Genomic DNA, 13,536 nt, shown 5'->3' with positions numbered 1-13,536 from the left:
AGGGTTAAGAGTGTGGGTGAAGTTACAGTTAAGTGTGAGGATTCCCTTTCAAAAACCCCAAACCAGACATGAAGTAAACTTCAGGACTGAAGTTGGGTCAGGGGTTCTGGCTAAAAGGTAGAGGTCAGAGTTTCTTCTGGTCACCTCCCAGTTCTCCAAGGCACTGAGGGCCAGGCAGGAAGCATCAGTTTCCTCAAAGCCGCTTCCCTACTGGGACAGAGTCACAAACAACTACCAACACCCTACCCGCCCCTCCTTCCCTCACTGCGGTAACTCGGAGCAGCAGGACAAAGCGCCTGGGATAAGGACTGAAGACTGAAGCAGCCATGGGCTCTGAAGGAGTGGGCCTCCCTGGGGGCAGGTGGGCCCTGCTTCTCCTGTTTCTGTTGGCTGTGGGTAAGTGGGGCTGTCCCTTGATCAGCTCTGATTCAAAGCTTGGCCAGGGCAGAAAAGACTCCCTGGTTCTTTTGCTTCCCTTTTGTTGTAGGAATACCAGAGATCAGAGATGATGGACGACGACGACGACGATGAGAGAGAGATTGTGCTTGAGTGTGTGTGAGAGAGAGTGTGTGTAAGTGTATGTGTGAGTGTGTGTGTGTGTGAGTGTGTGAGTGTGAGTGAGTGTGAGAGATTGTGTGACAGTGTGAGAGAGTGAGTGTGTGTGGGTGTGAGATATTGTGTGACAGTGTAAGAGTGAGTGTGTGTGTGTGTGAAAGTTGTGTGAGTGTGTGTGAGTGTGAGAGTGTGTGTATGTGAGAGAGAAGGAGAGAAAGAAACAGAGAAATAAAGACTGAGCGAGAGAGAAAGAAGACAGAAACAGGAACAGACAGACACAGACACTGAGAAACAGACACAGAAAGAGCGAGAGACAGACAGAAAGATAGACAGAGACAGAACTACGCAAGCCCTGGCCTGGCCGCTGTGTATGCCAGTCTTCTCCTTTGCAGCGAGCAAGCTTGCTATTTGGGAATCCACCTTCAGTAGCAAAGGCCATCAGACAAATTTCTTCACAAGAGACAGGGCAGAGGTGTGGGGATACCGGGGCTTTGTGGGTAGTCAGTCCTGACTGTTTCCCTTTCCTCCCAGGAGGCATGGCTCAGGAGTCCCCACCCCAGATCTTAGTTCACCCCCAGGACCAGCTGCTCCAGGGCTCGGGCTCTGCCAAGATGAGCTGCAGCGCATCAGGCCGGCCACCCCCCACCATCCGCTGGCTGCTGAATGGGCAGCCCCTGAAGGTAGATGTAGACCTATACCACCTCTTGTCCGATGGAAGCCTCCTCCTGCTGCGGCCCCCCATGCAGGGACGAGCCCAGAATGACCAGGCCCTGTCTGCAATCCTGGGCATCTACACGTGTGAGGCCAGCAACCAGCTGGGCACGGCAGTCAGCAGAGGCGCTCGGCTGTCTGTGGCTGGTGAGGCCTGAAGAGGGGGAAGCAGGGTGGGCTGAGCCTGGGCTGAGGTGCTTTGTTGAGGGATGTGTGAGGGGGGATCTGTGAGGGAAAGCCTGGGCTGGGGACTTGGGAGGAGAGCTGGGTTGGACTTGCCCTATCGGGGAGTCCTGGGGGACAGGCAAAGAGTAGAGTGAGTGACAGGAGACAGCAAGGCAGGTCTCTAGGAAGAGGAAGCCTGGGCCCTGCTCCCTGCTGACCCGCCATCTGTCCCACAGTCCTCCGAGAGGATTTCCAGATCCAGCCCCAAGACACGGTGGCCATGGTGGGTGAGCAGGTGATTCTGGAGTGTGGGCCTCCCTGGGGCTACCCAGAACCCACAGTCTCATGGTGGAAAGATGGGAAACCCCTGGCCCTTCAGCCGGGGCGGCACACGGTGAGTGGAGCCCCCTTCCCACACTTCATCCTGTCCTGAGCACAAGTCAGCACAGTCTGGAGAACCGGCCTGCTTGCCGGCCCAGTGCTCCCCGGCAGAATTTGAGGCAGGGAAGGCATTGAGGCCTCCAGCCGTCCTCCGGTGTCAGAGCCTCTCCTCCCATGAGGACATCACAATGTACCCGGCCCTCTCAGGTATCCAGTGGTTCCCTGCTGGTGTCAAGTGCAGAGAAGAGTGACACGGGGATCTATATGTGTGCAGCTGCCAACAATGCGGGACAGCGCGAAAGTCGAGCAGCCAGGGTCTCTATCCAGGGTAAGGGCAGGGGGCCAGTTAAGGTCCAGGGCAAGGTGGGAAGCTCCACTTAGGGTGGGAGTGGTCAGGTTTGGACTGGGATTGGGGTATGTGGGGCTCAGCGTGGGGTCAGGATTGGAGTGGTGGGGACCCCACCCATGCACTAGAGGTGAAACAGGAGTGCTCTAGACCTGGGAACTCTGGGAGGTTAGGGTCGTCTGTGGCTAGGGGATGTACCACTCCCCCACCCCTGGCCTATAGGCCCCAGCCCATCCCTATGCTTCCCACAGAGTCCCAAGACCACAAGGAACCTCTGGAGCTTCTGGCTGTACGCATTCAGCTAAAAAATGTGACCCTGCTGAACCTAGACTCCAAGAAGGGCCCCAAGCCTGGGCCAGCTGTGTGGCTCAGCTGGAAGGTAAGGCCTAGAGGTGACAGCCAGTCCAGAGCTCAAGAGAGGGCTGTTGCATGCTTCTTACCCTTATCCTTCCTCTGGTTCCTTCCCAGGTGAGTGGCCCTGCTGCACCTGCTCAGTCCTACACAGCTTTGTTCAGGGCCCAGACAGCCCAGGGAGACCAGAGAGCTCCGTGGGCAGAGGTGCTGCTGGACGGCTGGCAAAGTGCAGAGCTCAGCGGACTCCACTGGGGCCAAGCCTACGAGTTCAAAGTGAGACCATCCTCTGGCCGGGCTCGAGGCCCTGACAGCAATGTGTTGCTCCTGAGCCTGCCAGAACAAGGTCAGAGAAGGATTCTCCCACGGTCTAACGATATTCCACTTGGCTGGGGGCCCTTCTTGACTGGGGACCCCTGAACTGCCTCACTAGTCTGGGGAGGATGATAGAGCTTCCTTCTACCTTAGCCCGGCAAGGAGAGCTGAAGAAGGTGCTATTCTTCTCAGTGGGGCTCTGACTATGTCTCCCATTTCAGCTCTTTTCCCTAGAAAAGCCTTGAGAGATCAGCACCCCTTACAGTTGCTCTTCCTTCCCCCCAGTACCCAGTGCCCCACCCCAAGAAGTGACCCTAAAACATGACAACAGCAGCATCCTTGTGAGCTGGGTCCCACCACCTGCTGAAAACCACAATGGCATCATTCGTGGCTACCAGGTACTCTCACAAGGGGACACAGCCTTTCCCAGTGCCACCAGCACACCCTTCAACTCCACAGTTCTCTGTACCCTGCTCTGGCCACTGAGAAAAGAACCTGTGCAGGAAAAGCAAAGGAATCTTGCCATTACTAAGTGAGGACCTACTGTCTGCCAGACCTGCCTAGCACTTTACCTCCCCTGCCTCATTTCACAATCCACCCTGGGTTATGATCCCCATTTTACACGTGGAAAGGGAAGCTAAGGTCATAGATACAGGAAATGGAACAGCAATCAACCAGGCGGGGTCAGACTCTAAGTCTTCAAGGTAGTGGTGCTTAAAGTGTGGCTCTTGGACAGCCAACATCAGCATCATCTAGGAGCCTGTTAAGAATGCAGATTCTCAGGGCCTTTCCTAGCCCCTATATCAGAAACTCGTGAATGAGCTTGGCCACTTGTGGTTTAGAAAGGCTCCAGGTGATCCTGAAGCACGCTGAGGTTTGAGAGTCACTGGTCCTGGGTATATTTTAACAGATTAATTTGCCCTTTTCTAGAGGGAAGTCCTTCTCACTTAGTAGAAAAGTGGGGAATAGGAACTGTGAAGCATGGGGAGGGGGGTCCCCAGGTGAATGTCAGGGCAGAAGACCAGGTGCCTAGAATTGGATCTGCAGATGAAGGCTCAGCTGCTCACCTTTGCTTGTGTCCCAGGTCTGGAGCTTGGGCAACAGCTCATTGCCTCCCATCAACTACACTGTCATGGGTGTGCAGACCCAGCTGGAGATCGATACCCGAACATCAGGTTCCTACTGTGTCCAAGTGGCTGCGTTCACTGGGGCTGGGACTGGGGAACCCAGTAGCCCTGTCTGCCTCCTGTTAGGTGAGAGCAGTAGCCACGGACCCAACCCTTCTGCATGCAAGCCACCCTCTCCTCTCCCTATTCCTGCCTCACACTTTAGCCCCTCCCTCTTGTCTACTGGACTCATTGCCTCCTTTGTCCTCGCCCTGAGCCTCACATTCTATACAGAGCAAGCCATGGAGCGATCAGCCCAAGAACCCAGTGAGCATGGTCTCTGGACCTTGGAGTGGCTGAGGGCCACCGTGAGGAGGCCAGAGGTCATCACCAGTGGAGGCGTCCTCCTTTGGCTGCTGCTGCTGGGCATCACTGTGTGTGTCTACCGCAGGCGCCGAGCCAGGGTGCACATGGGCCCAGGTGAGAGGCCCATCCCATGTGTTCAGGTCTCCCCGGGGCCCAGCTAGGAGGCCGCAGTGGATTAGATCTCTGGTCAGGTGATGGTCAGGCTTCTGGATTTAGCCTTCTCTCGGTCTTCTCCCAGGGCTATACAGATACACCAGTGAGGATGCCATCTTAAAACACAGGTGAGAGATGAAAGGGGAGGGCTCTATGGGGTGGGGAGTCAAGAGGCAGTGGAGGTGGGACCAGGAATTGATGAAATGCTTCTCTATCCTACTGCCAGGCAGTTTGACATCTTAGGACTCCAGGACACCAAGTTACAGTTAATTTCTCTCACTAATGTTCTGCGGCACCACCTGACAGCTGGGCAAACTGAGAGTCACAAAACTGAAGTGACTCTGACAAAGGCGTCACAGCTGACCTTCCCAATCCCTCTGGTCCAGGTTCTTGTCGCCCACCTCTCAGCAATGCGCCCTTTGGTCTGGTTTGGGCATGAGGATGAGGTGGGTCACAGCGAAGGATAAGGAAGGGAGCTAGGAGATAGATTACAGAAGGCTCTGTCAGCTGTGCCGGGCGCCTGGACTCTGCACTGCTAAATAGGGACTTACTGAAGCTTCCGAGCCGAGAAGTACATCACTCAGATCTCTGCTCTTGGAGGATCCCTCAGGCAGCTGGAAGCCAATAGCCATGTAACAAGCTCCTGCTCCACCAGCCAAGTGACCTCATATTTCCTTATTTAAATTCACAGTGTCAACTGTACCTGGAATGTCTTGTGGTTGCCGTTTTACAGATGAATAAAAAGGGGCTGAGAGAGGCAACTAAATGGATTTACCTGCCTGGGCTTGTACAGTGCAGGCTGTGGCAGACAGAGATTTTCAAACCAGGTTTGCCTGGCTCCAGATCTGCTCTTCTCACCTCAGCATCCACAGTTATTTCTCTTTACCATCTCCTAGCTCTAGGCAACTTGGATTTCCGCTCATCCTGGGGCAGAAAGGGGTGCTGAGTTTGGGGCACCAGATCAGAGATCTTCCAGTGTCTGTGAAGGACTAAAAAGTAGTAGTGAGGACCAAGCTAACACTACCGTCCTCAACTCCTCTGCCACCTTCTGAGCAGAGGTCTTGCCCAGTTAGGTTGCCAACTTGAACTGTTCTCCCCCACCTCCCCACCCCCCTACTGCGTCAGGATGGACCACAGTGACTCTCCCTGGCTGGCAGACACCTGGAGATCCACCTCTGGCTCTCGGGACTTGAGCAGTAGCAGCAGCCTTAACAGCCGGCTGGGAGTGGACCCCCGGGACCCGCTAGACTGCCGGCGCTCCTGTGAGCATGCCTTGCGGGGACAGGGATCCCAGGGATGGAGAGTGGCAGGTGGGGTGGGACATGCTCGCCATAACTCTTCCTGTCATTTTTATTGCAGTGATCTCCTGGGACCCCCGAAGCCCCGGGGTGCCCCTGCTTCCAGACACCAGCACCTTTTATGGCTCCCTCATTGCTGAGCTGCCCTCCAGCCCCCCAGCCCAGCCAAGCCCCCAGGCCCCAGCTGCCAGGCGCCTTCCTCCCCCATTGGTGCGGACCTCCAGCCCCTGGCCCAGCTCAGACAGCCTCTGCAGCCGCAGGGGCCTCGCTTCGCCCCGCTTGTCTCTGGCCCCTGCAGAGGCTTGGAAGGCCAAGAAGAAGCAAGGTTGGGAGGGGTTGCAGGTGGGAGGGACCAAGCGTGGGAACTAAGCCTGCTGGTCTCAAAGCCCAAACAGGGCGTGGGCCGTGGCCCCCACAGCACCCCTTCTCCCTGCTCAGCAGACACAGGGTCCTGTTTCCCAGGCCCAGAGCACTCATCAGTAGTGTGCCCACCCTCGCTTGTCTTTACAGCAGTGGGCCCTCTTTCTTTTTTTCTTTTCTTTTTTTTTTGAGACAGTTCAGGCCGGCCTTGAACTCACTTTGTAGCCCAAACTGGCCTCGAATTTGAAGTGATCTTTAAAACTGCACTCTTCCATCTCTTGTCCGTTATATCAGGTTCTTGGTCAGGCCCTTTTTGCCAGATATGTGCACTAAACAGCCTCATTCATTCATTATTTCATTCCAAGTATACTTACAACAACTCAGATATGTCCAATAAGATTTAGCCTTTGACCGTAAGAACATTTTATGGTGTAGTTCTTTCACGCAGTATTGGAGCAAAAGTCCAAGTAACTCCAGGCAAGGTGGGAGGAGGTCTTTTGTTGCCAATGTCCCTTGTAGCAAATGAAATAGGCTGGGATAAATATGGTCTTTTCCACGCCTGGATTTTCCCCTTTCTTTCCCACTTAAGTCAACCACCAATATATGCTCACATTTCATATCTTAGTTAGGAAGCTAGGCACTAGACACTGTAAACCTGACAGTAGAGTTAGATCACCAGACTTGAAGCTGGTCTCCAGGACTCCCTAAAGTCATGTGAGAACTAAAGAATACAAATAAAAACAAAAGCAGCCTAAGGAGAAGAGGACATCTTAATGGACGAAGTCTGGCCTTTGTGTGGGTTTTCATCCCAATGGATCAGAAGTTCAGGCCAGTGGTACATGGACTCCCTGGTTGGGTCCATGCGTTCACTTGTTTATTCAACAAACATTGCTGAGTGACTCTGGCAGGCCTTTGGCTCCCTAGGTGAGACCAATACATTTTCTTCTTCTGAAGTTCCTCTTCCTGTCAGTCAGCTCCCTCTGGTCTTAACTTGTATGGTCTAGGCCTTCCTATTTTTATCTTATTCATTCAACTTGACAGTCCAGCCTCCCTCTCCAAGTGAAAGACATGCAGGCGTCTCAGGGCAGGGTTATCCAGAACTGTGTGAGATATTTGCAGTGCAAGAAATGGAAATTATACAGATTCTGTCCAAGAAAAGGAGTATGTGCCTTCAGATGGCCACGATTCATGAGAGAAGCACTGTGAAGGAATAGAGATCAGGAAGATTAGAGTGGAATACAGTACAGTGAAAAAAAAAAGAAAACTGTCTTTAAAGTCACTATTGTTTGCCAGGCATTTTGTGATGTTTTTACTTAATCCTCAAAACCATCATTTGAAGTGGTTGTTTACAAAACAAACCTGAGGCTCAGCAAGGTTAACGGACCTCCTGAGGTTACGCAGCGCAGAGGAGAAGGGCTTTGGAAGCCCAGTGCCCCTTCTGCCTGTCACGCTGCCTGGATGAAGATGGCGAGGTGGAGAGGTTACACGGGAGTTTCTTCCTCTTCTGTTCTGGGTTCAAGGTTCCACAGGGTGAAATGAATAACAAGGGCGAAGATGGAGCCTGTGGTTGGGGTCTGAAAGGCTCAATCTGGCTTATCTCCAACCACCACCTCTTTGCTTTGCAGAACTGCACCAAGCCAACAGCTCTCCCCTGCTCCGGGGTAGCCACCCACTGGAGCTCTGGGCCTGGGAGTTGGGACACAGAAGCTCCAAGAACCTTTCCCAAAGCCCAGGTGAGAGGAGACCTCAAGAAGAAAGGAGGGGTGACGAGGCAGGCTGCAGGGACCCAGCGGCCAAGTCTCCACACCTGGCTTCTCCGGGGACCCTGCAGAGGCTGAGGGGCTGGGTGGCTGGAGGGGGTCTCGGCTGAAAGAGCTTCTGCCATTCTCAGGCCCAGGCTCTTGTTTCCCAGCAGCTGTGCCTGGGGCTCTGGTGGCCTGGCGGGCCCTGGGACCACAGCTCCTCCGTAACTCCAATGAGCTAGCGACCCGCCCTCTCCCTCCAGTTCCTCTCTCTCCAGGCGGAACCCACACTCAGAGTCCACAGACCCAGTAAGAGGGCACGGGGCGGGGAGGTTGTGCTGGGGTTGGACCTGGCCAGGAAGGGGTGCACAAGACCTAAAGAACAGTACTAACCACCTTGCCATCCTTCCCTCACCCCAACCAGGCACTCCGTGGAACCCCAGGCTTCTGCTCCCCTCCCCGTCCTTAGCCCCTCCAGGTCTCCCAGCCCCCAGCCCTCGTCCCTCTCTGGTCCCAGCCCAGCTTCCAGCCGCCTGTCCAGCTCTTCACTGTCATCCCTGGGGGAGGATCAGGACAGTGTGCTGACCCCTGAGGAGGTGGCCTTGTGCCTGGAACTCAGTGAGGGCGAGGAGACCCCCAGGTGAGTGCCTGAGAGGCAGCCAAAGAGCCTCAGGGGAACAAGCTGGGAGGGTCTTTGTTCCTGCCTCAACCGGCGTGTTTCTGCTACTGTGCTCTAACCATTGCACCGCCTCCCTCTTCCTAGGAACAGCATCTCTCCTATGCCCAGGGCGCCTTCGCCCCCTACAACCTATGGGTACATCAGCATTCCAACAGCCTCGGAGCTGGCAGATGTGGGCAGGGCTGGAGGAGGCGTGGCATCTGAAGGGGGGGGCTTGTTGTGCCCACCTCGGCCCTGCCCCACCCCTACCCCCAGTGAGGGCTCCCTGGCCAATGGCTGGGGCTCGGCCTCTGAGGACAACGCGCCCAGTGCCAGAGCCAGCCTGGTCAGCTCTTCTGATGGCTCTTTCCTCGCTGATGCTCACTTTGCCCGTGCCCTGGGCATGGCTGTGGATAGCTTTGGTTTTGGTCTGGAGCCCCGGGAGGCCGACTGCGTTTTCACTGGTATGTGAGACCCCCTCTTACCCCTCACTCCTCCCCCTTAGGGTGCACGTGGCTCCTGGAAGACAAAGGTCTTCCTTCTTTTCTCCCTAGCCATGAGGCTAGGCTTCCTACGGCCATCTTCAGCCCCATCATTAAAAGACCTGGCATTTGTTGGGTGATCACTATGTCTTAAGAAGTAGGAGAAAAAAAAAGAGGAGAACTGATTTTTTTTTTTTTTGAGATAGGGTTTCACCATGTAGTTCAAGGTAGCCTTAAACTCACAGTGGTCCTCCTGCCTCAGCACCCTGAGCCTTGGGATTACATGTGTGGCCTACCACACTTGGCTAGGAGAACTGCTTTATATGATTTATATCAACAACTCCAGCTGGGTGTGGTGGAGCATGCCTGTAATCCCAGCACTTGGGAGGCTGAGGCAGGAGGATCATTGCAAGTTTGAGACCAGCCTGGGCTACGAAGTGAGCTCAAGGCCAGCCTGAACTGCACAGTGAGACCCTGTCTCAAAAAAAGGCAAAAAAAAACAAAAAACAAAAAAACAAAAAAACTCCATGAGGAATATTCTCTCTTCATTTTCAATTTTTAAAAAAATTTTAATTAGTACATGTCTGTAGTGAATAACGTTTATATGCCTTGTATTAGCATTGTTACCTGCACCTAACACATCCCAATTCCTTTTTCTCAGTCCTTGTCCCTTCTCTTCCTCCCCCTCTATCTCTGTCCCCTCCCCCTCTGAGAATGACCTATCTCCCTACTTCCTAGTATCTATTATTTTGTTCTTTATTTCTACTCTGGGTTTCTCATATAGGAGAAACTATGCAATAGTTAAACTTGTGTGTCTGATTTATTTCATTTAACTTTAGAGTCCCAAGGTAAATCCAATTTTGAACAAATGACTCAAGTTTATCCTTCTTTATGGCAAAGTAGTACTCCATTGGGCATAAACACTGCATTTTCTTTATCCATTCATCTGTTGATGAACATATAAGCTGCTTCCAAGATTTAGCTATTGTGAACTGTGCTGTTATAAACATGGATATGCATGTACCTCTGTACTACAATGTCTTTAACTCTTTCAGGAAGATATTTAGAGTATATCTGGATCAAATGGGATTTCTAGTTTTAGTTTTTGAGGAATCCTCATGCTGATTTCTGTAGTGGTTGTGCTACTTTACCCTCCCACCAACAGTGTAAAAGGTTTCCTTTTCCCCCAAAGCCTCTCCAGCATCTGTTATTATTTGATTTCTTGATGTTTGCCATTCTTTCTGGGGTAAGATGGGATCTCAGTATTGTTTTAATTTCCATTTATCTAATGACCAGTGATGTTGAGAATTTCTTCGTGTATTCATTAGCCATTCATCCTTCTGTGAAGTATCTGTTCATTTCACTTGCCCATTTTTTGACTGGGTCTTTTATGTTGGAGAGTACAATTTTAGGGGGTTCTTTATATATTCTAGAAATGAGCTATCTGTCTGAGAAATAGCTGGCAATTTTTTTTTCCACTCTGTTGATTGTCTTTTCACTCTCTCGGTTGTTTTTTTTGCTGTGTACAAGCTTTTCATTTCATATGGTCCAATTTGTTGATTCTTAGAACTATTTCCTAATTGGGGTTCTGTTCAGAAAGGTTTTGCTGGAGCTGGGGATGTAGTTCAGTGGCACAAGCACCTGCCTGGCAAGTGCAAGGTCCTGAGTTCAATTCCTGGCACAAAAAAAAAAAAAAAAAAAAAAACCAGAAATAATGTGCAGAAAGGCCTTGCTCACTCTTATGACTTCAAGAATTTGCCTATCTTGTCTTCCAGCAGGAAATGTTTCTGGTTTAATATTCAGATCCTTGGTCCATTTTGATTTTAGTTCAGTGCATGGTGAAAGAAATGGTCCTAGATTCAGTCTTCTGCCTGTGGAAAGCCAGTTTTCCCAGCATTTGTTAAAGAGGCTATCTTTCCCCCAGTCATAAGGAATACTCTTTGCCAGTCTTTCAAATCATGAAATTATAAGTCAGATAAATTCATTAGTTTGCCCCAAATCGCCCACAGAGCAAGGAGAAACTCTCCACTTCGAGCGTGTAGTCATGGACTCCTGCCATTCTGCTCATTCCCCTGCCTTGGGACTCCGCCCTAACCAGATACGGTTCCCAGGAAAGTCATTCCACCGCCTCTCCCGTCTTCTTCCTCCATGTGTCATATGCCTGCTCTCCCTGCTGTGCTTCCACACCTTCCCTCCTGCCCTGGCCACGGCGGGATTGAAGAGCAGCTGGGCTCAGCTTCCAATGTCTAGCAGAGTGGGCCTTTTGTTTGCATGTCAGCAGAAAGTAGCTCAGGACTCACCAGCCCCTTTGGTGTTCTCCACCCCATGCCCTGTCAGATGCCCCAAGCCCATCTTACTAACTCCATCCTTCACCCTCAAGAAAAACTAGGCTTCAAATGAGAGGACAAAGAAGACCCAGACAGAAGTGCCCCTGATGCAGGAAGAAGGAGGATCTGTAGGGAATGAGTGAAGGGAGATTTTGAATTAGAGCAAACCACCCAAGCTGTTCTCTCTAAAGGATCTTATAAGCTGAGCAGTACACGTGTGTAAGCTCAGCATCCTGGGAGACTGAGGCAGGAGGATTGCAAGTTTGACCCCAGCCTGGGAACTTAGTGAGACCCTGTCCCAAAATAAAAAATAAAAAGAGGTCTGGGGATATAGTTCAGTGCAAAAGCCCTTGATTCAATTCATAACATCAAAAGAAAACTAGAGACAGAGACAGACAGACAGCAAGAGAAAGAGACAAAGAGAGACAGAAAATAGGAGAAAGAAAAAGAGGACAAGGAAGGAGGAGGAGAAAAGAGAGGAAGAGGAAGGAGAGCAAGAAGAGAAGAAAGAGAAGGATGAAGAGGTAGAGGAGGAGGAGGAAGAGGAGAAAGAGGAGAAAGAAGAAGAGGAGGAGGAGGAAGAAGAGGGCAGAGCCAGCTGAAGAGAGGAAACCAGTGGGCAGGGCTCTGGTCTGCAGTCACGGGACTAAGGGTGAGCTGGGGCTAGCTTATGTTAGGGCTGTGTGTATACCCTAAGCTAGTCCTATGTTTTCCACCCCAAACTGGCTCCTAGAGGCTGAAGGTGAACCCCCACAGACACCTCTTCTCTCCCTGACAGACGTCTCATCACCTCCCTCCCCACGGGATGACATCTTCCTGACGCCCACCCTTTCCCTGCCCCTATGGGAGTGGAGGCCAGACTGGTTGGAGGACATAGAGGTCAACTACACCCAGCAGCTGGGAAGGGGGCTGCCTCCTTGGACCCCTGACTCTGGGATCTCTTCCCAGTGAAGTCGGCTCAGCTGTCCTGAACCCAAGGCTGGGGGTGAGTGTGTGGCTGTCTGGCTAACACGGTGAGCTTCACGTCAGGGGTCCCGGGGAGGAGCCAAGAGGAAGCTTGGGGTCTGGCAGCAGAGACAGGATCAAGGCAGATAACTCTGCTCTTCTTCCACTCTTAACTACAGATTCCTCCTGAACTGTGAGTCTGAGATAGACAGCAGGACCTCGGGGCCAGCCCTCCTGTGTGCTCACAAGGCTGGCCTGTGCCTCCAGGAGAGTTTTCCCACCAACATTGCTCAAAGAAAGAAAAAAGATGAAAGCAAGAGCAAAGTAGACCTGGAGCATTCTGCATGCAAAGCATCACCTCCACCTGACCCCAGGATCCTCTCTCCTCAGAGCCACCCTTCAGCCTGGGCCTCTGGCCTCAGGAGCAGCTCTGTCTCCTGCTCTTCCCCCCCAGGGGTCACAAGAAGTGGGGAGCCAGAGGGCTCTCCACAGAGGACCCAGTGGCTGGTCAAGAGGGCTGTGGAAGCAGAGCGCCTCCTCTCTCAGCCCTACCTGGGCCCCTCCTCTAGAGGCCAGTGCAAACCTCTCCCCGGCCCCATCACATAGAGAAAATAAAGCAGCGGCACTGGGGCCCTACCTAGTGCCAAGGCCCAGGGCTCAAGGATGGGTCTAGGGAAGAGACTGAACAAAGAGATGAGCGAGCATGGGACAAAAGCACCCTCCTCATCCCACTGTCACTTTGAGCTTCTGAAACTTGATGCTATAAAACTGTAAAGACTTGAGCTTCATGAGATCATTTCCTGGGGCATCACTTTGGGGATGGCTCCTGGATGGCAAGAGATACTTGTGTCAGGAAGGGACCGAGCATGGGATGACACTCGGAGAGTGCCCCTCATTTCAGCTCTGCAATTACAGAGGGCCTGAGGTACAGCCACAGGATCATGAGCGGAATCTGCTAACGAGAGTGGTGGGAGTTTCACAGTCTGCTAGCCCTGGCAGCTTCTGAGAAGACAGTTCTAGCTTTCTGCAGTCCCAGTCCCTCTCCTCAGAAACGAGTCCCAGATGGTTTCTTAAAAGTAGGCAAAGAAGCTCAATCCCACAGGTAGAACCACTGTGGCTGGCTCGTGAATAAATACTCTTGCAATAAAGCTTGAGAGCAGAGACGAACGTGGGTGGGAGCCGCTGAAACTAAATGTGGGGGGCAGGTAGGCCTGTGTTCACATGTGGCAGGAAAGGTCAGGGGTTGAAGCCACAAGTGCGGGGATGCTCCAGAGC

General features: G+C 52.4%; 1 protein-coding gene across 3 annotated transcripts; it reads left to right on the top strand.

The window, feature by feature from the left end:
- Positions 1-241: 241 nt before the first annotated feature.
- On the top strand, positions 242-13,043 carry Robo4 (roundabout guidance receptor 4). Of its 3 annotated transcripts, none has more exons than XR_001232921.1 (18): positions 242-396; positions 1,087-1,413; positions 1,668-1,825; positions 2,020-2,140; positions 2,410-2,537; positions 2,627-2,855; positions 3,110-3,222; positions 3,909-4,077; positions 4,225-4,410; positions 4,535-4,577; positions 5,575-5,711; positions 5,809-6,072; positions 7,733-7,840; positions 7,999-8,158; positions 8,274-8,489; positions 8,613-8,971; positions 12,095-12,329; positions 12,441-13,043. XR_001232921.1 is itself a non-coding variant. In XM_013511216.1 (18 exons), the coding sequence occupies exons 1-17, from the start codon at positions 327-329 to the stop codon at positions 12,265-12,267; spliced, it is 2,940 nt and encodes a 979-aa protein (XP_013366670.1). In that variant the 5' UTR covers positions 242-326; the 3' UTR covers positions 12,268-12,301; positions 12,441-13,043. The 3 variants fall into 3 exon arrangements, 2 of the variants coding, with proteins under 2 accessions (XP_013366670.1, XP_013366668.1); XM_013511216.1 differs by having other exon boundaries at positions 8,020-8,158; positions 12,095-12,301; XM_013511214.1 differs by having other exon boundaries at positions 12,095-12,301.
- The last annotated feature ends 493 nt before the right edge of the window (positions 13,044-13,536 follow it).

The sequence above is a fragment of the Chinchilla lanigera genome, unplaced genomic scaffold, assembly GCF_000276665.1.
Source record: "Chinchilla lanigera isolate Chin_1 unplaced genomic scaffold, ChiLan1.0 scaffold00011, whole genome shotgun sequence".
NCBI classification, from domain to species: Eukaryota; Metazoa; Chordata; class Mammalia; order Rodentia; family Chinchillidae; genus Chinchilla; species Chinchilla lanigera.
The sequence above is the reverse complement of the archived record's forward strand: the minus strand, read 5'-3'. Positions and strand labels throughout refer to the sequence as shown.